This window comes from Zonotrichia albicollis, chromosome 29, assembly GCF_047830755.1.
Source record: "Zonotrichia albicollis isolate bZonAlb1 chromosome 29, bZonAlb1.hap1, whole genome shotgun sequence".
NCBI lineage: Eukaryota > Metazoa > Chordata > Aves > Passeriformes > Passerellidae > Zonotrichia > Zonotrichia albicollis.
Window position 1 is genome coordinate 6,542,640 of NC_133847.1, and position 22,174 is coordinate 6,564,813.

Here is a 22,174-nt window from a genome sequence, read left to right on the forward strand (position 1 = left end):
CAGGATTACCCAGGGATTAGCAGGGAGCAGAAATCCAGAGGGAATAAGGGCAGGGAGAAGCGCTGGCACTGAGAAACACCACCACATCCTCAGGGCAGGCAGGACACAGAGCTGGGACATCACCAGGAGGAGTGAGGGAGGTCATTGCAGCCTCCTCCACAATGAGGGAAAATAAAGCAGCCAGAAATGTAACAAGAATTGGGAAAAAAAACCCCTGTGCTGGGAAAATCTAACAAAAATTGGAAAAAAAATTAATAAAACTCCTGGATGGTGGTGCTGGGAGCTGTGAGGAATTCCTGCTCCTGAGCAGGATGAAATGAGGAGGTCTGAGAGAAAGGCAGAGCTGCCAGCTCATGATTTTGTCATTACTCTCCTAGTGCTGGCAGTGGATTTTAAAGTCCAGCTGTGGGAGCCGTGGGATACGCAAGAGCTTGGCTTGCAGCAAAAGGTACATGGAGAGACCTCATGTTTTGCAAGGGGAAAAACAAACCGAAAAAAAAGGTGAAAATATGACTCAAATAGATCCTGAAGGCTTGAAATCAAGATCAGAAAGAAGAAGAATGTAAATAGAATAATGCAGAATAGTTTGGAGTTTATTCCATTTTCTTTTTAACCCAGTCCAGTTAGAGTTGGGATTTTCCAGGCAGACCACCGCTCTCCACAGTAGGAATTCCAGGCCTGTCTGGATGCACTGAGTGCACTGGATAAATATATTACAGTTGTGTGAGTTGCTCAGATTGCTGTGCTAACACTGGTCATAAAATTCACCTTAGATATAAGGCAGGCTGCTCGGGGAAGGGGGCTAAGTGCACTCAACAAATAATGAAGAGAAATAAAAATAAATATCAAATGGCCCATAAAATCAAACAATAATGGTAACTAAAAAGTTCCTGGATTTGCTGCCAGAGGTAAAATCCCATCAGCAATATGAAATAACAAGAAATCCCCCCCTTGGCTCCTTCTCCACATGACACAAGTCAGCACGCCTGGTCACCAGAGTCGTTATGGAATACATCTTCCTCCCAGGGTCTTAGAAATGCATTTTTCCTGCTTTGAGAGACCTTCTGGGGTTCCATTTAACGGGGATCTGGGGAACACGTGAAAGGCATTTACAGCATCCAGCCCGGCCCTGCTTTTCCTGCAGGGGAAGCAGAGGTGTAGCATTCACAGCTTTGCCACCGCACCTGGGACGGAGAGGGCACAGCCCTTGGGGGACAGGGGCAGCTGCGCTTCCAATAGCAGGGGGGACCTAAAAATAGCAGGGGGGGCCTAAAAATAACAGAGGGGGACCTAAAAATATCAGGGGGGACATAAAAATATCAGAGGGGGAGCGTTTGTTTGAAGTCTTTCACAGAGCCGGGTGTGCTGGTCAGGTGAGGGGCAGCTGAGGGAGATGGGGAAGGGGCTCAGGAGGAGAAAAGGAGGCTCAGGGGGGACCTTTGGGGTCTCCTGACAGGAGGGGACAGCTTGGGGGGGTCAGGCTCAGCTCCCAGGGTAAAACAGGACCAGAGGGAACGGCTTCAGGCTGGGTATTGGGGAAATTTCCTCGTGGGAAGGATGGTGATGGTCAGGAAGGGGCTGCCCAGGCAGGTTTGAAATGTCCAGGGAGCTTGTGGAGGTGGCACTCAGAGCGCTGGGCTGGGGACAAGCTGGGGATCAGCCACAGCTTGGGCTCGGTGGTCTTGGAGGCCTTTTCCAACCCAAACAACTCCAAGATTCCATAAAGTGACCCCCAGAGGAAGGGGAAGGTGTCAAATGAAGCCGAGCTGGAAGTGGGACAACCGCGAGGTGCTGGGAAGGAGGGGCAGGAGCTGCCCCCAAACACCAGAACACAAAAAGAGCACCCCAGAGATGGGGGAGAGCTGGGGGGCAGCTCCTGCAGCCCCAAATTCCAGCAGGGACAGGGAATGGAACACCAGGAGGGTCCGTGCACGGCCTCTTCCCCTGCTGACAGCTCCTGCTCTGTGCAGGTCGTGTCTAAAATAACAAGGCCCCGAGGTCCTGGCCGGGGTCTCCGTGTGCTGCAGCAACACAAATAGCAAATTAATAAGCACTGCTTCCCCTTCTCCCCAAGGTTTTGCGAGGCTTAATTAATGAATGTCTGTAAAACGCATTCGGAGCTGGGAATGAAATGTGCTGTGGAAATGCCAAATATTTTTAATGCTCCAGCAGATTTAGGAGGTTTAAATAAGAAAAATACACAGCTTTTCCTCTTCGAAACAGATTGCTCCCCTCGAAGCAAAGAGCTCCAGAACATGAAGTTTTCATCAGGCTGACTTGAAAGGGAGTTTTCACGGCTTTCCAACGCGTTTATTCTCATGTACGAGTTCCCCCCTTTCCCTTCTACAGATGTGGACACCGAGCATGGGAAATCAAAGAAATCTACCCCCGGCCGTTGGCAGGGCCAGCGCTACGAATAATTTCCTGATTCCCACTGGTGCCTGGAATGCCCCCTCGAGCAGATGCGAGGCGGCTTTAGGAATTACACGGACCCCGCGCGGCCCCGGCGGCTCTGGGGAGGGCCGGGAGGGCTCTGATGCCGACCATGTGTGGGGACGGAGGCGGCTTTGGCACCGCCGGGCGCGGGGAGCTCCGGCGACAGCACGGCACCCTCTGGAGGGTACTGCGGCTCCTGCACGGGCGGCTGCGGCCGGAGCCCTGCTCCGAGCGGCCTGGCAGGACGTGTGTCCCTACCAGGGCTGTCTGTCTGGCTGCAGACGGGATGGGCGCCGCGGGTGACACTGAGCGATCCACAGGTGACACTGAGCGATCCACGGGTGACACTGAGCTCTCTGCAGGTGACACTGAGCGATCCACAGGTGACACTGAGTGATCCACAGGTGACACTGAGCTCTCCGCAGGTGACACTGAGTGATCCACAGGTGACACTGAGCGATCCACAGGTGACACTGAGCTCTCTGCAGGTGACACTGAGTGATCCACGGGTGACACTGAGCGATCCGCAGGTGACACTGAGTGATCCACGGGTGACACTGAGTGATCCACAGGTGACACTGAGCGATCCACGGGTGACACTGAGTGATCCACATGTGACACTGAGTGATCCACAGGTGACACTGAGCACTCCACAGGTGACACTGAGTGATACACAGGTGACACTGAGGGATCCACGGGTGACACTGAGTGCTCCGCAGCTGACACTGAGTGATACACAGGTGACACTGAGTGATCCACAGGTGACACTGAGCACTCCGCAGGTGACACTGAGTGATCCACAGGTGACACTGAGCGATCCACAGGTGACACTGAGCTCTCTGCAGGTGACACTGAGCGGTCCTCAGGTGACACAATGATCTGCAGGTGACACTGAGTGATCCACAGGTGACACTGAGCGATCCACGGGTGACACTGAGCGATACTCAGGTGACACTGAGCTCTGCAGGTGACACTGAGTGATCCACGGGTGACACTGAGCTCTCTACAGGTGACACTGAGCGATCCACAGGTGACACTGAGCGCCCTGCAGGTGCAATCCCGAGGGAAGTGCTGGGATTTCAGGCTGCAGCAGAGAAGGACATCAGCTGGATGGTGCTCGGAGGGAAGGAGCTGGTGGCCTGGGGATGGTGACAGACCCCTGCGACCCCGCAGCTGCAGGGCGGTGACATCTCCTGGGACATCCCTGCGGACAGAACCTCAATCCTCTCAGCCAGGAGGCAGTGACAGAGCCTCAGAGTCCTCTCTGGGGGTGACAGAGTCCTGGTCCCTGCACTCTGGGGGGTGACAGAGCCCCAATCACCTCGGCCACGGGGACGTGACAGCCCCAATCCCGCATACCCGGGCAGAGGTGCCAGCCCCCGGTTCGAGGTGCCCGTCCCCGGTTCCCCAGCCCCGGTTCGAGGTGCCAGTCCCGGTTCCCAGCCCCGGGCAGAGGTGCCAGCCCCCGGTTCGAGGTGCCCGTCCCCGGTTCCCATCCCGGCAGCGGTGCCAGCCCCGCTCTCCCGCGGGGCGGTGACACGGCGGTGGCGGTGGCGGCGGGGCGGCGCCAGGCCCGGCGGGCTCGCAGCGGAGCCCGCGGCTCCCGGTCCCCGCCGCTGCTGCGCCTTTAACGCGGCGGCCCCGCCGCCTCCCCCGCGGCACCGGCGGCTGTGGCGGCGGCGCTCGGCGATGGCGGAGTCCGGCGGGGCCGAGTTCGGCGCGGAGCGGCCGAGCAGGTGAGCGGGGCCGGCGCGGCCTAGGCCGGGCAGCGGGGCCGGGCCCCATCGGCCCGCGGGGCGCCGGGCCCGGCCTCACCGAGCGCCGGCCGGGCCGCACCGGGAGCCGCTGCCCGGGGGCGCTGGCGGGCGGCAGCAGCACGGCCCGGTGTGCTCGGTGTGCCCGGTGCTCCGTGCCCGGTGCCCGGTGTACCCGGTGCTCGGTGCTCGGTGTGCCCGGTGCTCGGTGTGCCCGGTGCTCCGTGCCCGGTGCTCGGTGTGCCCGGTGCTCGGTGTGCCCGGTGCCCGGTGCTCGGTGCCCGGTGCTCGGTGCTCCATGCCCGGTGCCCGGTGCTCGGTGCCCGGTGCCCGGTGCTCGGTGTGCCCGGTGCTCAGTGCTTGGTGCTCGGTGCCCGGTGCTCGGTGTACCCAGGCCAGGGATTGTCCTGAGCGGGGACCGTGATGAGCAGAGATGCTGTTGCTCGTGGGGTGTGTGAGGGGGGAGGCTCTAAAGTAGAAAATAGTGTGAATTCTATAGTGAATCCCACAGCGAATCCACCCAGTGAGTCCCACCCTGGGTCGGCTCTGTGGAGCCACCAGCTCTGTGGGTTTATCAAAGCCCCAGGTGTAGCACTTCCACAGACACCCAAGTTTTGGTTGTTCAGGCCCACTCTGCTGCCCCCCCATCCCTTCTGCTGTGCCTGCAGACCCCCAGTCCTTGATTTTGGGAGGGTTACTCAGGCTTTGAAGGGGGCACAGGGCAGGTGGTACCTGTTGGGGTGATGTGGTTCCTGTCAGGGTGATGCTCTGGGTGGTGCAGGCGGTACCTGCTCACGGAGGAGTTTCTGTTCCCAGGGTTTGTTTCCCTGCCTCACCATCGCTCGGGCAGTTGTGCTTTCTGTCTGGGGCAGTTGTGCCTTCTGTCTGGATCAGTTGTGCTGTCTGTCTGGGGTGGTTTTGCTGTCTGTCTGGGGCAGTTGTGCTGTCTGTCTGTCTGGGGCAGTTTTGCTGTCTGTCTGGATCAGTTGTGCTGTCTGTCTGGGGTGGTTTTGCTGTCTGTCTGTCTGGGGCAGTTGTGCTGTCTGTCTGTCTGGATCAGCTGTGCTGTCTGTCTGGGGTAGTTGTGCTGTCTGTCTGTCTGTCTGGGGTGGTTTTGCTGTCTGTCTGGATCAGCTGTGCTGTCTGTCTGGGGCAGTTGTGCTGTCTGTCTGTCTGGGGCAGTTGTGCTGTCTGTCTGTCTGGGGTGGTTTTGCTGTCTGTCTGGATCAGCTGTGCTGTCTGTCCCGGGGATGTTTCCCTGCTGCTCTCTGGCTGTCACATCCCCTCAAAGCCCGGTTTATCCTCAGCACTACCTCCTGCAATCCCCACCCATGAGTGTCACACCGTGGAGGGGAAGCTCTCCCAGGCATTGCTCAGTCTGGAGAAAGCCTCTCCTATAGATCTATTCTATTTTTTCCCCTAATAACCATCTGTGCTCTGTGGAGCTCTGCGCTGTCACCTGCAGCATGTCATTTCATCCCCCTGCGCCTCCCTTTCCTTTCTCGGGCAGGAATCCCAGCACTTCTCACTCCAGGTGTTGGTAGCACTTCTCCCCTGGCACTCGGGAGTTCCCTGGGTGTGCAGCAGTGAGAAATGGAAGTAATTTGTTTCAGGGCTGTGATAAATCACCCAGGCTGGAGCTGCAGCAGTTTTATTCCCCCGAGCTGCAGCTCCATCATGTTCCCTATCGCTGAATGTTTATTTTCTTTGTTAATTTTAAAGCAAAACCGGTTCAAGTTTGGATCCTGCTTCTTGTTGGCCGGCAGTTTAAAGCTTTTTTTTGCTTGTTTGAAGGTGGATTTATTGGGGAATAGGAGGAGAAACCTGATGGAGGACTTGGGATGTGCTGTGGAGCGTGAGGAGGATCCCAAGGGCATTCCGTGTCAGCAGTGATTCCTTGTTAGGTGCTTCCACTGGTGGCTTTTTGCGCTTCTCCTCTGCTCCCTGAGCAGCAGGACGGAGGCTCGGGGCTGTTTCACACATGCCATTTGGATGGAGCACTGCAGCTCCAGCGCCCCGGGCACAATTTCCATCTTTGGAATTGCTACCGCTGCCCCGGGAGCTGCCCCGAGCGGGAGAATTCCCTGAATTCGCTGCTCTGCTGGGATCCTGCCCTTCCATTCACACTCCGCGGGCTCTGCGGGGCCGTGGGGACAAAAGGACACGCTGATAAAGCCACTCCTGGGCATTGAAAAGCAAATTGCCCCAATCTTCTGTTTTGAAATAAACTTGGGGTTTGGGTGGTTTTTCTTTCCCTCTCTTCCTCCTTGGGTAGAATTTCATGACTTACAATCAGGTTTCATATTTTACTCCCAGCCCTCTCTATCACGTAGAGGGAGAGTTTCAGGCTGCAGAATTCGCTCCAAGGGACTGGGGAGAGGAAACTTGGAACTTTTGGGACCCTCAGCAGGAGAAGCTTCTGTGCTTGAGCCGTCGTTGCTGCAGCCTTGGTGAGGTGGGGTTGTGCAAAGCAGGGTCACAAAAATCTGGGAAAAATGATGGAGAGAATGTCCCTTTGCAGGCCTTTCCATGGGAGTTAATTGAGGTGTACAGACAAGCTGCTGAGGAATTAATTGGGAGAAATCTCTTAAAGGACACACTGGAGTGTTTGCTGTGAAAACCAGGATGAGCAGGCAAGGTGTTGTCACCAATGTCTGGGTTCCCATCAAGGAGTGCTGACCTGAGCTTCCCAAACTTTATTCCTTCTGAGAAAGTGCTGGGAGGGAGAGGAATGTCCATGGGGATGGAGTAAAACCCCAAAGGGGGAAGATAAGGGCTGTGAGCCTGCCTTGCTTTGGTGTTCTGTCATCTCCTACAGCCTCACCCTTCAATCAGCCTCGGTATTTTTTTCCCTTTTGGAGTTTTTGTGGGGTTTCTATGATGTATCCTCTGCCACATGGCAAGTTTCAGACAGATTTAGTTGTTAGATCTGGTAGACGTGGTGTAAATGTTTATGCTCGAACTGAATCACTGTAAAAATAACTGCAGCCTGCTCCTGCAGTGTGGGGAGAGCCCTGAGCTGGGGGCTTTATTTACACCAGAAGTAAACTTGGGGGATGCTCCACATCCCTCCACAGGTTCCTGTCCTACCTCTGAGTGCTGTTGGCTTTGTGAGGAGGAGCCTCGCTCAGCAGGACGTGGTTAAAGCGTCTCTCCCACTTTGTCATTTATTAAGAAATGATGGGTTTGCACAGAAATTTGGGATCTTTAAGGAAAGCTGTTCTGGGTGGCACAAAGCCTGTGCAAGACAGAGCTGGGAGAGAAAGCAGTGTTGTGATGGGGACACACCTGAGTGCAGAGGGTTCAGGTCAGGAGAGGAATGGGCTGCAAGTGGATTTGAGCTGGAATTTGATGCTGAGTGCTGGAAAACACCAATTCCTCCATTTCTGGGAGCAATGGGGCTCTCAGCTTGCTGCTGCTCTCTGCTGCTCCATCACTCTGTGCTGGGTTTGCCTGAGCTCCCTGGCTGCTGCCAGGCTCTCATGGGGAGGGTGGAGGTGCAGGGAGGGGAGAGGAGCACCTGCCCTGCACGTACCTGCTCCTGTCCTGTTGCCACACTGCCCAGGGTGTGCCATCCTGCTGCACAAACAGCCTGGCACGAGCTCTGCTCCCAGGGTTTCTGGAAAAGCTGGAACTTCCCTGACTTCTCCCAGGTGTGGAGTGGGATGGGGCTGTGGGAAAAGGGGGGAGTGGGCTCCTGGCACTGGGGACCCTGCCAGAGCTGTGGCACAGCTGGCACAGCTGGCACGGGCTGTCCCCACAGGGAAGGGGGCACAGAGGTGGCTGAGCTGTGCAGAGCCCGGGCAGGTCCTGGCAGATTTTGGGCTCCCAGAGGTGTCAGGTCCTGGCAGATTTTGGGTTCCCAGAGGTGGCAGGTCCTGGCAGATTTTGGGCTCCCAGAGGTGGCAGGTCCTGGCAGATTTTGGGGTGGACATCATGCCATGGATCAGCTCGGGCAAGTCCTGGCAGATTTTGGGCTCCCAGAGGTGTCAGGTCCTGGCAGATTTTGGGCTCCCAGAGGTGTCAGGTCCTGGCAGATTTTGGGTTCCCAGAGGTGTCAGGTCCTGGCAGATTTTGGGCTCCCAGAGGTGTCAGGTCCTGGCAGATTTTGGGGTGGACATCATGCCATGGATCAGCTCTGGCAGGTCCTGGCAGATTTTGGGCTCCCGGAGCTGGCAGGGTGGCACCGGGACAGCCCCAGGGCAGCTCCAGCAGCGCCTGCGTGGCCCAGGTGACACTTTCGGGGTGGCCCTGGTGGCTCTGCTGTGCTTCCCGACACCACTAGGTGCCTCCCGGCCTTTGCACTGCTGGGAGAGGCTCGGGAGCGCCCGCTGCTCCCTCGGGCTGCTCCAGCAGCCGGGCACTGCTCGCATTTCTGGGTTATTTCGGATGTGGCACCGCTCGAATTTCACTTTTTGCTCTGCAAGGTTGGGGAAATGTGCAGTGTTCAACTGCCAGGGAGTATTGAGTGTGTGACCAGCCCCAGCTTGGGGCTGTACATGGATTTTATGGGATGTGAACTCCACGCTCTGAGGGTCCCTGAGTGCCCGGCTCTGTCCCTGCTGTCACTGGTGTGGACGTGCTCCCGGTGAATTTTGTGTTTGCTCTGTTTGTTCTGCCTCAGGGGGATCAGGTTTGGGGCTGGCAAAAAATAATCATCAAGTTTGTGGTGTGGGGGAGCATCTTCTCATTTTCAATCGAGGTGGCGACAGGGCAGGGATGGATGGTGATGGGTGCCACCTCTCCAGATGCCACCTCTCCAGATGCCACCTCTCCAGATGCCACCTCTCCAGATGCCACCTCTCCAGATGTCGCCTCTCTGCTGTCACCAGCTTTGGGCAGGACACAGGAAAAGCTCAGTACAGGACAAACCCTCTGTGGTAGCTCTAAATTGAAAAAGGAGCAATGGCAAATCCTTGTCATTAATCTCACTGTGACGTTTTTGCCCCTCCAAGCCCTGGTGTGCAAACCTGGGCTCGTGCACCTCTCACCCGAGAGTCCTCTGCTCCTTCTGGCTTCTGGACCAGCACCAAACTGCACCAGCACCAAGATGCCTCTGGCTCTGTGACAGACACATTAAAAAATCTCATTCTGGGTTTTTTTATGGCTATTTTTCTTCCCCCACCAATTTTTCCTGGGTACGGCATGTCCTGCCCATAGCTCACGTTGGAACCCCGGGCAGGGCAGAGTTGAACACGTTCACATCTTTCACCCTCCACTTTTTCGCTGCTCTGTTTCACCAGGCCAGCCAGCTTTTTGACAGCCATCCAGTTTTATTAGTGCAGAAAGCAAAATCCCACCTCCTTTGGCTTGCAAACAACCTCCTGATTGATGCCTGGGAGCAGAGTAAAATCCGTGTGTGTCTGCAGGGCCCCGAGCGAGCCCGGCGCGGAAGAAAAGAAAAACAGAGATTTTGGAAATGTCTCCGACTTCTAAGGACATAAAAAATAATATTTAACGAATAAATAAATGGGAAAGCTTCCTGCAGCTTTACCTCTGGGCTCCAGGGTGTCCTTGGTTGCAGCCTGGGGGAAATGGGATGCAGATAAAGAGATCAGGGGGTCAGCAGGACCTGAGGCAGAAATGGACAATGAGCCAGGTGCCTCCGGTTTCTGTGAAATCCAGCTTGAATTGCTGTTTTTGCACGGAGCTGGGCCAGGCCTGGGCTGGCCTGCAGTGGTCAGTGTGGGCACAGCAGTGCCCAGCCCCATGCCAGGGCTGACCCAGGGCTGCTGGAGGGGGACCAGCCTTTAGAGCCTGAAACAGAACTAAAAACAGCTTTGTTCGCTGGGCTTTGTCCTTTTTCTGTCTTAAACAGTGAATGTTTCTTTGCTCTCCCTTTGCCAAACAATAAATTCCCTGAAATTTGGAGGCTGGAGACTTTTCTAATTTTCCCGTTGCACTTGGGGCGTTTTCCATGGGTCCATTATTTTCACACAAAGTTTCACTCCTGAAACTCGGCCCCATTTGTAAGCTCTTCATTTGAGCCCTGCAAATTGCCAGTCACTTTTAAACAGCGATATTAGTCTCAGGCTCTCTCCTTTTATTTATTACTTTGATGAAAGAGATGGTGTCAGGAGTGGAAAATGAGTGGAGGCAGGGGAGGGAAATGGGAGAAATTAAGGGAAGGAGTTGGAAAAGGGAACAAAGAAATCGATTAAACACTTTTTTTTTTTGCGCCCGTATCTTTCTTGAGGATGATTTGGTTTCGCTGGAAAGCATCCCCTTCAATCAGAGTGTTAATATTTAATTAGTTGCTGATCATTCAGTGCTTCTTGTGGCTCTCTGATTTGGCCAGGAATCGCTGTGAGTGCTGTTGGGAGCAGGAGCAGGTTAACAGGGCAGGAATTTTGTGCCTCATCTTCCTTGCCCCCAAACTCCCAAGGAAACTCCTTGCTGTGTCTTAGAGGGATGCAAAGGCCACGGGAATATTCCCCCAAAATCCCAAATGAGAGTCTGGGAGGCAGCAAATCCGCAGTGAAGGGCTCAGCCTTTCTGCCCTAACGTAGCATTTGTGAGTGTGAAGTGCTGAAAACTCATTTTCATCGTTTGGGCATGTGATATAAAGCCTCAGGATCTGAAATATTACAGTCACCATGGCTACCAGTGACTTATCTGAGGGAGTTTGACTTTTGTTTTGATTTTAAGTGTCTTAATTGTAGTTTAAAAATCAGAATCTAAATGTGTTTTTTTTTACTTAGGCATGAAACTAAAGGCATTAAATGATTTGCATTATTAAAATATCTATAATGCTGCCTGTCAAAGGTTCCTAAAGAAGGTCCTTAATATTCATACCTTATGTTCTAAATAAAGTTACTCTCCAGCTTTATGGGAGTTCTGCCTCTCTCACCACAAAAAATCCCTTGCAGGTGCCTGGCTGGCTATTCTGCAAGCCCAGCCCTTTTTGCTCAGCCTTGGAAACGCTGTGCCCACTCCATTCCTGGTGCTTTCCCACCCGTCCTGCTGCTTTCCCCCCTTCCCTGCAGGGTCCCACCTCTGGAGCTGGCGTTTCTGGAGGAGTTTGGCTCTTGGAAGTTTGCCCTGCTCAGGAATCCTGCCAAGCCCCCTCCCGTTTCTGCTGGATGAAAAATTACCCGGCACCACCTGCCCGGAGAGTGGGGAAACGTGGGGATGCTGAGCTGGGATGGAGAGCACCAAAGTGCCCCTCCTTCCATGTTGTAAAAGGAGAGGAGGAACACGACAGGCAGATTTTTCCCCCTTAATTCAATCACTGAAATGTTACAATCTGTCCTGCTCTAATTCTCTCCACTTGTGCTTGTGCAGTGGTTGCAAACATGCTGAAATATGAACTCATGCTTGGTAAGCCTTTAATTCCAGCTTTGATGTTTTTAATCATCAGGACAGATTTGGTAAAAATGATTCATTAGCTCGGAAGGCATCCTGGCTGCCACGTGACGCCGTGGGGAACGGAGGAGGCAGCGCCAGGGCCGCTTTTCTTGGGCTGTGCTTTGTGCCTGAGCTGGTCCTGGAGGGGTGGCATCAGCATCTCGGCCTCTGGGGCCTCTGCGGTGTGCAGGTGCCTCTTTTGGGGTGTCCAGGTGACTTCTCTGGGGCCTCTGCGGTGTGCAGGTGCCTCCTTTGGGGTGTCCAGGTGACTTCTCAGAGACTCTGGGGTGTTCAGGTGCCTCCTTTGGGGCCTCTGGGGTGTCCAGGTGCCTCCTTTGGGGTGTGCAGGTGCCTCCTCAGAGGCTCTGGGGTGTCCAGGTGCCTCTTTTGGGGTGTCCAGGTGCCTCCTTTGGGGCCTCTGGGGTGTTCAGGTGCCTCCTCAGAGACTCTGGGGTGTGCAGGTGCCTCCTGTGGGGTGTCCAGGTGCCTCTTTTGGGGTGTGCAGGTACCTCCTTTGGGGTGTCCAGGTGCCTCCTCAGAGGCTCTGGGGTGTGCAGGTGCCTCTTTTGGGGTGTGCAGGTGCCTCTTTTGGGGCCTCTGGGGTGTCCAGGTGCCTCCTCAGAGGCTCTGGGGTGTCCAGGTGCCTCTTTTGGGGTGTCCAGATGCCTCCTTTGGGGTGTCCAGGTGCCCCCTGTCTGCAGCTGGGTTTGGTCAAACCCCGAGTGTTCCTTGCTGTGAAATGCAGAGCAGAGCCCAAGCCATGGCTGAGGGCTCTCTCTGGGTGCAGCAGCAGCAGCAGGATCAGCAGCATTTCTGGCCCTTTTTGCTTTCCCTGCCTGGCAGCACTGCACCCTCAGCCCTCTCTGGGACTTCCATGCCCTCCCCATGCCAGGGTTCAGCCTGGGCTTGGTTCCCCACGCTGAAACCGCAGAGCATCGGGAGCAGTCTGGCTTCAGACAAATCCTCAATGCCGTTATTGCTCCCTGGCTGCAGCTGGGGCACCAGGGATGGTCCTGGGGTGTCCCAGGGATGGTCCTGGGGTGTCACAGGGATGGTCCTGGGGTGTCCCAGGGATGGTCCTGGGGTGTCACAGGGATGTCCCAGGGATGTCCCAGGGATGGTCCAGGGGTGTCACAGGGATGTTCCCATGGATGTCACAGGGATGTCCCAGGGATGTCACAGGGGCGTCACAGGGATGTCACAGGGATGTCACAGGGATGTCAGGGATGTTCCCATGGATGTCACAGAGGTGTCCCAGGGATGTTCCAGCTATATCCCATGGATGTCACAGGGATGTCACAGGGATGTCACAGGGATGTTCCAGCTATATCCCAGGGATGTCACAGGGATGTCCCAGAGGTGTCACAGAGATGTCCCAGAGATGTCCCAGCCATGTCCCAGGGATGTTCCCAGAGCTCTGAGGCTGCTGCCCAGAAGGCATCACCCTCCTGGCTCTGTGCTGTGGGATTCCAGCCGCCCCCGCCGTGCGTGCCATGGGTATAAAGCTCCCTTTGACAGCTGTTTCCATATGGAAAGTGGCAATCGTGTTGTGCAAAGCCACCTTTGTGCCCACAGGGCCACGTGAGGGCCTGCTGGTGGCAGGGTGTTGGGATCTCTGCCGTGGCTGCTGGGGTGCCCACAGCGGGATGTTGGCGTGGGTGTGATTTTTGTGTCCTGCGTTTCTCCAGCCCAGAAGTTCGGCTGCAGCCCCACGCCTGGCCCTGCTCCACGCTGTCCCATTGAAACCCCCGTGAAACTCCGGCTTTTTGAGCATCCCCAGGAAAATTCCAGAAGCTCCCCATCCCTGCCTCCGAAGAAGGGGAAGCAGCAGAATAAACACTTTCTCCCCGTTGTGCTGAAAGGCTTTTATCTCCCGGGGCACGTTCTGCGCTGCGAGGAGGAGGAGGAGGAGACAAAACTCTTCCCAAGTTTTGTCTTCCAGGCTGTTCCTGCTGTAACAAATTGTTAAGCAACAAGTACACGGCATTTGGAGATCTGGGATGAGATAGCGACAGCCTCACAAAGGCGCTCTCACATGTTCAAGGCTTCCTTTTGTGCTCCGGGCTTTTATAGATTTATTTTTCCCTCTCTGGCATCCAACTGCTGCTCCTCTTCTTCCTCCATTGCCAGTGCTGCCAAGGCCGTGGATTCAGGCGTGCTCCCGTGCCCGGCCAAGCCTGCTCTTATCACAAATCCCTTTTTTCTGCCCGCAGAGCAAACACGGCTTGGTGCTGTTCCCTCACCTCTCCTCCTCCCCCTTTGTTTTCCAGAAATCCCTTACTTGATTTCTTGATTTCTCATGCTTTGTGTGGACTTTGTTTTGTTTCCAGCTTTTTTTTTTGTCCTCCTTAAAATTATTTTTGTTTTTTTTCCTCCTTAAAATCCTTCTGTTTTTTTTTTTTTTTCTGGACATTAGTGATGCTTTTCTTTTGTTTTACTTTTTTTTTTCCCCCCTCCTTCAGGGTATTGTGTAATCATTGGATCCTTTTATTCTATCCCTGTAAATAGACAAAAGGACAAGAACACAGAGTTTTTCCTGGAGTGGCTGTTCCATTACCTGTTGAAATGAATGCCACATCCAAACACCTTAATGCCACACAGATGGGCCAACCCGCCCTGAGCTAATCCTGTAAAAGTGAATTGAGGAAAAGGAAAAAAGAGGAATATTTGTGCAGGTGACGCTGGTTGTTTGAGCCTGTGCTGCCTGTGGATCCAGAGACAGCATTCCCATGGGGATGAACCCCAAGGCTGGGAAGGGGAATGTTTGAAATCAGTACCAAAAAAAAAAAGAAAAAAAAAAGACTTGAGGAGAATTCCCATGAGGAGATTCCTGCAGAGATGGAGTGTGACAGAGTCACACAAACTCCGGAATTTGGGCTCCTGCTGGATCCGTCCCTGTGGATTTTACCTGTCCAGCCTGGAGCTGTGGCTTTTGTGCTGCTCGTGGACCTTTCCTCCTCCCTGCCCAGCAAGCCCAGCTTCCAGCCAGGAGAGGGAAGGGATTTGACGTGCACAGAATCCCTCCAACCTCTTCCCTCCCTTTTCCTCGGGACAGACATTTCTTGGCTTGCGGAGTGCGGATAAAGGTCCTGTCAGCAGCTGCCTTTGTGCTAATCCCTTTTATTCCAGCCAGGAGCGCCCCACGCTCTGCTCTGGGGCTCTTTGGAGCACTTGGATTTTAGGGAGGGCATTTCAGAGCACCCCACCCCAGCTGGGCACCCCCAGCCAGCCCTGCAGGAGCTCCCATGGGTTTTGGGGAGCATTCCCAAGCCTGAGGAGCTTGATCCAGCCTGCCAAGGTTTGCTTTGAGCTCCAGAGCTCTGATGGACATCCCAGATTTCCCCTCTCCCTAAAGCTTGCAGGAAATTGCAACCCGATAGGAGCAGCCCTGTCCCCTGTCCCTCATTGTTTGAGGATTGTTTACATCCCCTTTTTTGTTATCCCATCTCCCTGACTCTTGCCTGACCTCGCCGGCGCGTTTGGTCCATTGTGTGTGGCTGTTGTTGTTCTTAGGGAGGAGGGTTGGAGCAAACCCTGGGATTACTCAACCCTGCCTGCTCCTTTTTGGCTCCCTTGCTTGATTCCACCTAAATAATAATAATAATAATAATAATAATAGTGATGATAATTCCCTCTAAGTGCAGTCCTAAGTGCACTGTGGATTTGGAGCAGCTCACACACCTTCCCAGACTCGGGAGAATCTCCTTGGGATTGTTTTGAGGTCACGTTTTCCATAAAAGGTTCCTCAAAAAGGCAGGGACCAAGCAGCAGGATGCTCCTGGAACCATCAGCCCCATCCTGAACATTGATCCCTGTGTTTTCTCCCCCGTGATCCTGAAGAGTCGGCCAGAGCTGGGTTAAATTCTCCAGATGAGTTTGGGGTTCCCCAGGAGCGGCTCAGGGCACCTTGCAGAGGCTGCTGGGGTTCTGTGCAGAGCACCCCAGGGTGCTGCCCTGGAGCGGGGCTCTGCTGCTGCCCTGCCACGGGCCTGTGAGGGCAGGCAGGGCCTGGGGTGCCGTGGGGAGCGGTGTCAGAGGCCCTGGGGAGAGCAGGGAGGCGCTGACACTGCTGACCAACAGCTCCAACGGCTGCCGTGGCTCAGGGCAGCCAGTGCCGTGCAATATTCTGCTCTTTGCTCCTCTCCTGGGGGCAGATGGGGCAGGCAGGAGCAGGAAGGCAGCAGCTGCCCCAGGGAAGGTGCTGAGCAGGAGCAGCGGCTGTGGCTGGGGGCTGTGGTTGGAGTGCAGGTCAGGGTGGGCTCTGGGGGAGACACCAACGTTCCCTGGAGGCTGTGGCCCCAGGAGATGTCTGGGTGCTGTCTGCAGCCCCACGTGTGCTGCAGGGATGTCAGCAGTGCCAGAGCATGTGTGCCAACCGTGCAAGTGTTTTGTGCTGGGAGAAGGGAGCTCGAGGTGTTCCCTGGGTGGCTCTGAGGTGGGAGTTTGCCTTCCAGCTGGTGCCAGCTGCTGTGTCCCCATCTGGCTGGGCGGGTGTGTGACGTTCTGTGCTCATCTCAAACCAGGCTGTCTCTCTTGTTCTGTTTTTAGCATGGCTGACAAGAACAGCACCCTGAAATGCACGTTCTCTGCTCCTGGCCACAGCACCACGCTGCTGCAGGGACTGGCCTCGCTCCGAGCCCAGGCTCAGCTGCTTGATGTCATCCTCACTATAAATAATGAAGTGTTTCAGGTTCATAAAGTTGTCTTGGCTGCCTGCAGTGACTATTTCAGGTGAGAACCCCATAGGGAAGCAGGCACTTCCACCTTTCCCGTGGGTTTGCTGTCTCCCCATCCTCCCCACCCCAGCCTCCCCACCACATCCCAAAGTCCCGCCCTGCAGAAGCCTTGGGAGGTTTGGTTTGCTCCATGGATGTCCTGCAGGCAGGTGGAGGTTCAGGAGCTGTCCCTCTGCACTCAGGTTTGTTCAGCTGCAGCTGCTGGGCCAAGGCAGGAGCCCCAGCTCAAGTTTGGAGCCCACCTGGGCAGGTGTTGGTGCTGCTTTTGCTGTTGAGCTGGTTTGGAAGTGGCAGTGAGGCTCCAAAATGAGGCACCCCATCCTCCTGTTCTCTGTGGCCACCTCTGCTCTGTCTGTGGGGCTGAGAGCACCAAGGGTGGGCCCAGAAGGTCTGGGAGAATTGTCCCAGCTGGAGTGGGCTGAAAACCAAAGCACTGCAAGGAGTTCTGCAGCCAAATTAATGCAGAGGGAGCCAATTGCAGGGCAGGGAATTCAGTCCTGAGTGAAAATAGGAGTTTCATCCATCTTGCCTCTGTCACAGAATCACAGAATTGTGATTGTGAGGTTGGAAAAGATCTCCAAGGGCATCGAGTTCAACCTTGTCACCAGCCCAGAGCACCGGGTGCCATGTCCAGGAGTTCCTGGGACACCTCCAGGGATGGGGGCTCCAAACTGAGGACTCACCATTAACCCTGGAGCTGCTCTGGGTTGGCAATGGCACTGTTTGTTCCTCCCTGCCAGGGTGGTTCCACTGTCAGAGTCTCATTGCTGAGTGGGTTCCTCCTCAGAACCTTCAGAGGTGCTCAGGAAGGTTGTCCTGGGGAACAACAGCAGAATAATCCAGGTTTTGAAAACACTCTGTGGGTTTTTTTTCTGTGGGAAGGGGGAGGGAGAAGAGTGAAATTGAGGCATTTATATAATCAGCATTTTAGAACCATAACACTTTTGAAGGGAATTGCATTCTAGTTGATGATTTGTCTTCAGCATGGCAACAATGAAGGCTCGATGAAGGCTTTCCTTGCTTTCCTCTCCCTGCTCAGCTGGTGCAGGAGCACACACGTGGCTGGGTGTCCTCTGGGGCGAGGGATCAGGGCTGGGACAGGGGATGTGCTGGGATTTCTGCACAATGCTCTCATCGGCTGCACGGACAAATAATTGGGAACAGCGTTCCTGGTCACTGGGTTACAGCAGGCTGATCTCACAGGCAGATATTTCCTCATTTAGGTCATTTAGGATTTCTTGGGTTTATGCTGGAAGGCAGCAGGTTTTCTAGCCTGGTTTGGACAGGAAACTTGGAACTCCTGTCTTTTGACAGCGTTCCCAAGATATTCCTTTATTCCCGTGTCGAGGCAGGGTCTGCTCAGCATTTTTTGGGGCTGACTCTCACCTTGGAGTCGGCACAGGCGGCTCTGGTGACACCACAGGTTTACCTTTCCCATGGAAAAGAGCAGGTGGAAAAAACCAGCCCAAAAAGTGCAGGTTTGAGACCTTTTGTGTGACATTTTGTGGATTGCCGGGACGTGTGTGCAGTGGCAGGGAGCGGTGACACTCCACGTCACCGCTGTCACTCCGTGTCACTCCATGTCCCCTGCTCTGGCTTTGCCTGACCCACAGCTGCTCTGCCTCTGCTCCTTGAGCACCCCGGGGTGCAAACCTTCACCCCCAGCCAGCCCTGGGCAGCAAAGCCCTCAGGAACGGGCTGGGAATGGCCCCAATGCCAGAAAGGGCCCAAAGCCCACAGGTGCAGCCCCGGCCCCGTCCCGCCCCGGCGCTGGGAGCTGCAGCCTCCAGGCCTCGGTGTGGAATGTGCTTCCTGTGCAACCGGGGAGCCTCCCAAGGAGGAGATCCAGGGCCTGAGCTCTGCTGGCCGGGGCTGGCGCTGTGCTCGCAGCTGTGCTGTAACTGAGCCTTTTCCCCCCATTTGTGTTTAATTGCCTGTCAGCCCCCTGCTGCCCGGCCTGCAGCTCCCATTTTTCCAGGCCTTGGGAGGGAGCCTTGCAGGGGAGGTTCTGCTGGAAGACCAAAGCTGTTCCTGAGATGTGCTGCACCTGCAATTTTTGAGCCATTTCGTAGTTGCCTGTGAGGTAAAGGATAACAGGGCCTAAAGGCTTTGCTGCCAGGAGTCACTGAGCTCCCACCACAGGTGTGTTCCCTCCTTGTGCCCCCAAATCCTAAACCTAAAACCGTCTAAAACCCTTCAGGGTACGGCTCCCAGTCTGCTGGTGTACATCCCCTGGGATCCTTTTTGGTTGGATATCATGGATTCATTGGTGTCCACAATTGTTCACTCCCTGCTTTGGCAGCTCTGCCTCATTCTGGAGCTTGGTCCTGTGGTCTGCTCCTATTCCTGCTGCCAGTGGGATTGAAAAACTTCTCCAGTTGCTGAATATTCCTCCTCAGTGCACTGTTTATGCAAGCCTTATGTAAGTCATTGCACACTCTCATTTCTCCTGGCTCGTAGAGATTTAGCCTTGATTTATTCCCCCCTTCCCCGCCCCGAGAGAGTCAGAGTGTTAAATAAAACCCAGTTCCGAGGTGCTGCATCTCTTGCTGAAGCAGGGGGGGTTTCTGTTTGTGTTGCTGACCTGCAGGGCCATGTTCACGGGCGGCATGAGAGAAGCCAGCCAGGACGTGATCGAGCTCAAGGGCGTGTCTGCCAGGGGCCTGAAGCACATCATCGACTTTGCCTACAGCGCCGAGGTCACGCTGGACCTCGACTGCATCCAGGACGTGCTGGGAGCCGCCGTCTTCCTGCAGATGGTGCCGGTGGTGGAGCTGTGCGAGGAGTTCCTCAAGTCGGCCATGAGCGTGGAGACGTGCCTCAACATCGGCCAGATGGCCACCACCTTCAGCCTGGCCTCCCTCAAGGAGTCCGTGGACGCCTTCACCTTCAGGCACTTCCTGCAGATCTCCGAGGAGGAGGATTTCCTGCACCTGCCCCTGGAGCGCCTGGTGTTCTTCCTGCAGAGCAACAAGCTCAAGAGCTGCAGCGAGATCGAGCTGTTCCGCGCCGCCGTGCGCTGGCTGCAGTTCGACCCCGCGCGCCGCGCCAGCGCCAGCCGCGTGCTCTGCCACATCCGCTTCCCGCTCATGAAGTCCTCGGAGCTGGTGGACAGCGTGCAGACGCTGGACATCATGGTGGAGGACGTGCTGTGCCGCCAGTACCTGCTGGAGGCCTTCAACTACCAGATCCTGCCCTTCCGGCAGCACGAGATGCAGTCGCCGCGCACGGCCATCCGCTCGGACGTGCTGTCCCTCGTCACCTTCGGCGGCACGCCCTACACCGACAACGACCGCACCGTCAGCCCCAAGGTGTTCTGCCTGCCCGACGCCGCCGGGCGCCAGTTCCGCGAGCTCACCGCCATGGAGGTGGGCAGCAGCCACTCGTGCGTGGCCGTGCTCGACAACTTCGTGTACCTGGTGGGTGGGCAGCAGCTGCAGTACCGCAGCGGGGAGGGCGCCGTCGACGTCTCCTACCGCTACGACCCCCACCTGAACCAGTGGCTGCGCATCCAGGCCATGCAGGAGAGCAGGATCCAGTTCCAGCTGAACGTGCTGCGCGGCATGGTGTACGCCACGGGCGGCCGCAACCGCTCGGGCAGCCTGGCCTCGGTGGAGAAGTACTGCCCCAAGGACAACGAGTGGACCTACGTGTGCTCCCTGAAGCGCAGGACGTGGGGCCACGCCGGCGCCACCGCGGGGGACAGGCTCTACATCTCGGGCGGCTACGGCATCTCCGTGGAGGACAAGAAGGCGCTGCACTGCTACGACCCCGCCGCCGACCAGTGGGAGTTCAAGACGCCCATGAACGAGCCGCGGGTGCTGCACGCCATGGTCAGCGCCAACAGCAGGATCTACGCCCTGGGGGGACGCATGGACCACGTGGATCGCTGCTTCGACGTCCTGGCCGTGGAGTATTACGTGCCCGAGACGGACCAGTGGACCACGGTGAGCCCCATGCGCGCGGGGCAGTCGGAGGCCGGCTGCTGCCTCCTGGACAAGAAGATTTACATCGTGGGCGGCTACAACTGGCACCTCAACAACGTCACCAGCATCGTGCAGGTCTACAACACGGAGACGGACGAGTGGGAGAGGGACTTGCACTTCCCAGAGTCGTTTGCCGGCATCGCCTGCGCCCCCGTCATCCTCCCGCAGGTGACGAGCCAGAGGTGACTCGGGGGGCTCTGGGGGACGGGGAAGGACAGGACAGCTCAGAATGTCCCTGCTCCTCCTGGCGAGCCGGCTCCAGCAGCAGCGCTTGCCAGCCAGGCAGGCTGAACAGATGTTCCAGCTGGGAAAAGCTTTTCTCTCCTCTCTCAGCCATTTTTGTGGTGGGGGGAGCGTTTTGCCAACTTTTCGTATTTTTAATGCACTGCAAACATTGGCAGCTCAGGAGTCACTCAGCACTGGGGTCTTGTTTCCAAGAGATCAGGTGAGGGGTTTTTTATCAATAGCTCCAAAAATAAAAAAAATCATCGCGCGACGCTTTGGTGGTTTTTTAGCAAACATACAAAAAAAAACAAAACAGAACCAAAACCTGTGTAACACACTGACCTCCAGAAGCAATAAAAGGACAGTGGGAGCTACAGGAGCTCAGGTGCTTGGATTGGGAAGGCAGATCCCTGTTTTTCAAAGGTGACTTTTCCTTTTTTTTCCCCTTCCTGAAAAAGGGAATATTTTTCCCTGCACACCTCTGGTCTTCACTGCTCGGATCACGCTGCAGCTCCTCGCCCCCTCCAGCTCCTCTAGTGCAGAAATTCTCCCTTAATTGGGGTTTGCAGCACTAAAGCCATGGTGAAAGCTTGATTATATATAAACAGCGTGATTATTTGGGTTTAGAAGTGCCAAAAATTTGGCTGTCCTGGCAATAAGAGCTCTGCAGTCAGTGAAGCCAAGAGCTCCCGCAGATTCTGGGTCAGGGTTTTCACCTTTCCCAACTCTTCCTCCAGCAAAGGAGGTGGGTGCTACTCCCTCAGCAGCTGCAAGGTTTTCTTCCCTGCCACGTGGAGGAGCTGCTTGGCGTCCCCACAGGATGGGAGCCCCAGTGGAACGTGGTTTTGTTGTTGTGGTGGTATTTTCAATTGAGAGGTTGGTTTGTGATGGCTCTGCCATTTTTGTAAAATCTTCACTGCACAGGAACGCTTCCTGAACTTTCCTCCAAGCCATTTTCCTTATTTAATTTGATGAATGAATTGCAAAAACCTCTGCTTTTATCAGGAATTCTGTTTCCAAGGGCTTTGTTTTGTATCTGTGTCAGCTTGATTTGGATGCACGCGGTCTCCTTTTGTGGAGAAGCTGTTGCATTCTGCTCTGAAATAAATCCTGGGCTGCAACCTTTAGTGACAACTCGCAATGTCTGCTGTGCTGATGGGTCCTGGAGGGGTCTGTGTGAGGCGTGAGCTCCACAGCTCAGGGATTTTTCTGGAATCCAGGGGATCAGAGCCCTTCTGGGTGGGATGGAGGGTGCTGGCAATCTGAATTTGAGATAAAAGCCATGCAGAATTTCCCCTGTGCTGGTTTGCAGTACTGAATTCCACAATTCTGCAGCATTTAAATGTTCCTGTTTTAGTTGAACTGTTCCCTGATTCCTGGGGCAGCAGTGCATGGTTTGGGTGCTCTGGAACCCCTGAGATTTTCTGGATGTGCAGCTGTGGTTCCCATCCCAGGGATCCATGTGGAGCCCATCCCTGGCATCTCTTCCTGAGGAAACCAAACTTTATTTATTTTATTTTTCCCTTCAGGCTCCTCCGGTAGGTGTGTGTGTGCTGGGGGGAAAGAGGAACATCCTTGGAAAACGTGGAAAAGCCTGTTTGGCCTCACTTTTAAGGACAGCCTTGCAAAAATAAACCTAATCCAGGTATTCCCTCCTGTTGGAAATGTTGTTTGGCATGCAGGAGGATGC

The 22,174-nt window shown here is 55.3% G+C and overlaps 1 protein-coding gene across 2 annotated transcripts; it reads left to right on the forward strand.

The window, feature by feature from the left end:
* Positions 1-3,941: 3,941 nt before the first annotated feature.
* Positions 3,942-21,611, forward strand: KLHL26 (kelch like family member 26). Of its 2 annotated transcripts, XM_074528449.1 has the most exons (3): positions 3,943-4,172; positions 16,086-16,268; positions 18,864-21,611. In XM_074528449.1, the coding sequence occupies exons 1-3, from the start codon at positions 4,126-4,128 to the stop codon at positions 20,443-20,445; spliced, it is 1,812 nt and encodes a 603-aa protein (XP_074384550.1). In that variant the 5' UTR covers positions 3,943-4,125; the 3' UTR covers positions 20,446-21,611. The 2 variants fall into 2 exon arrangements, with proteins under 2 accessions (XP_074384552.1, XP_074384550.1); XM_074528451.1 differs by lacking the exon at positions 16,086-16,268 and having other exon boundaries at positions 3,942-4,172.
* Positions 21,612-22,174: the final 563 nt, after the last annotated feature.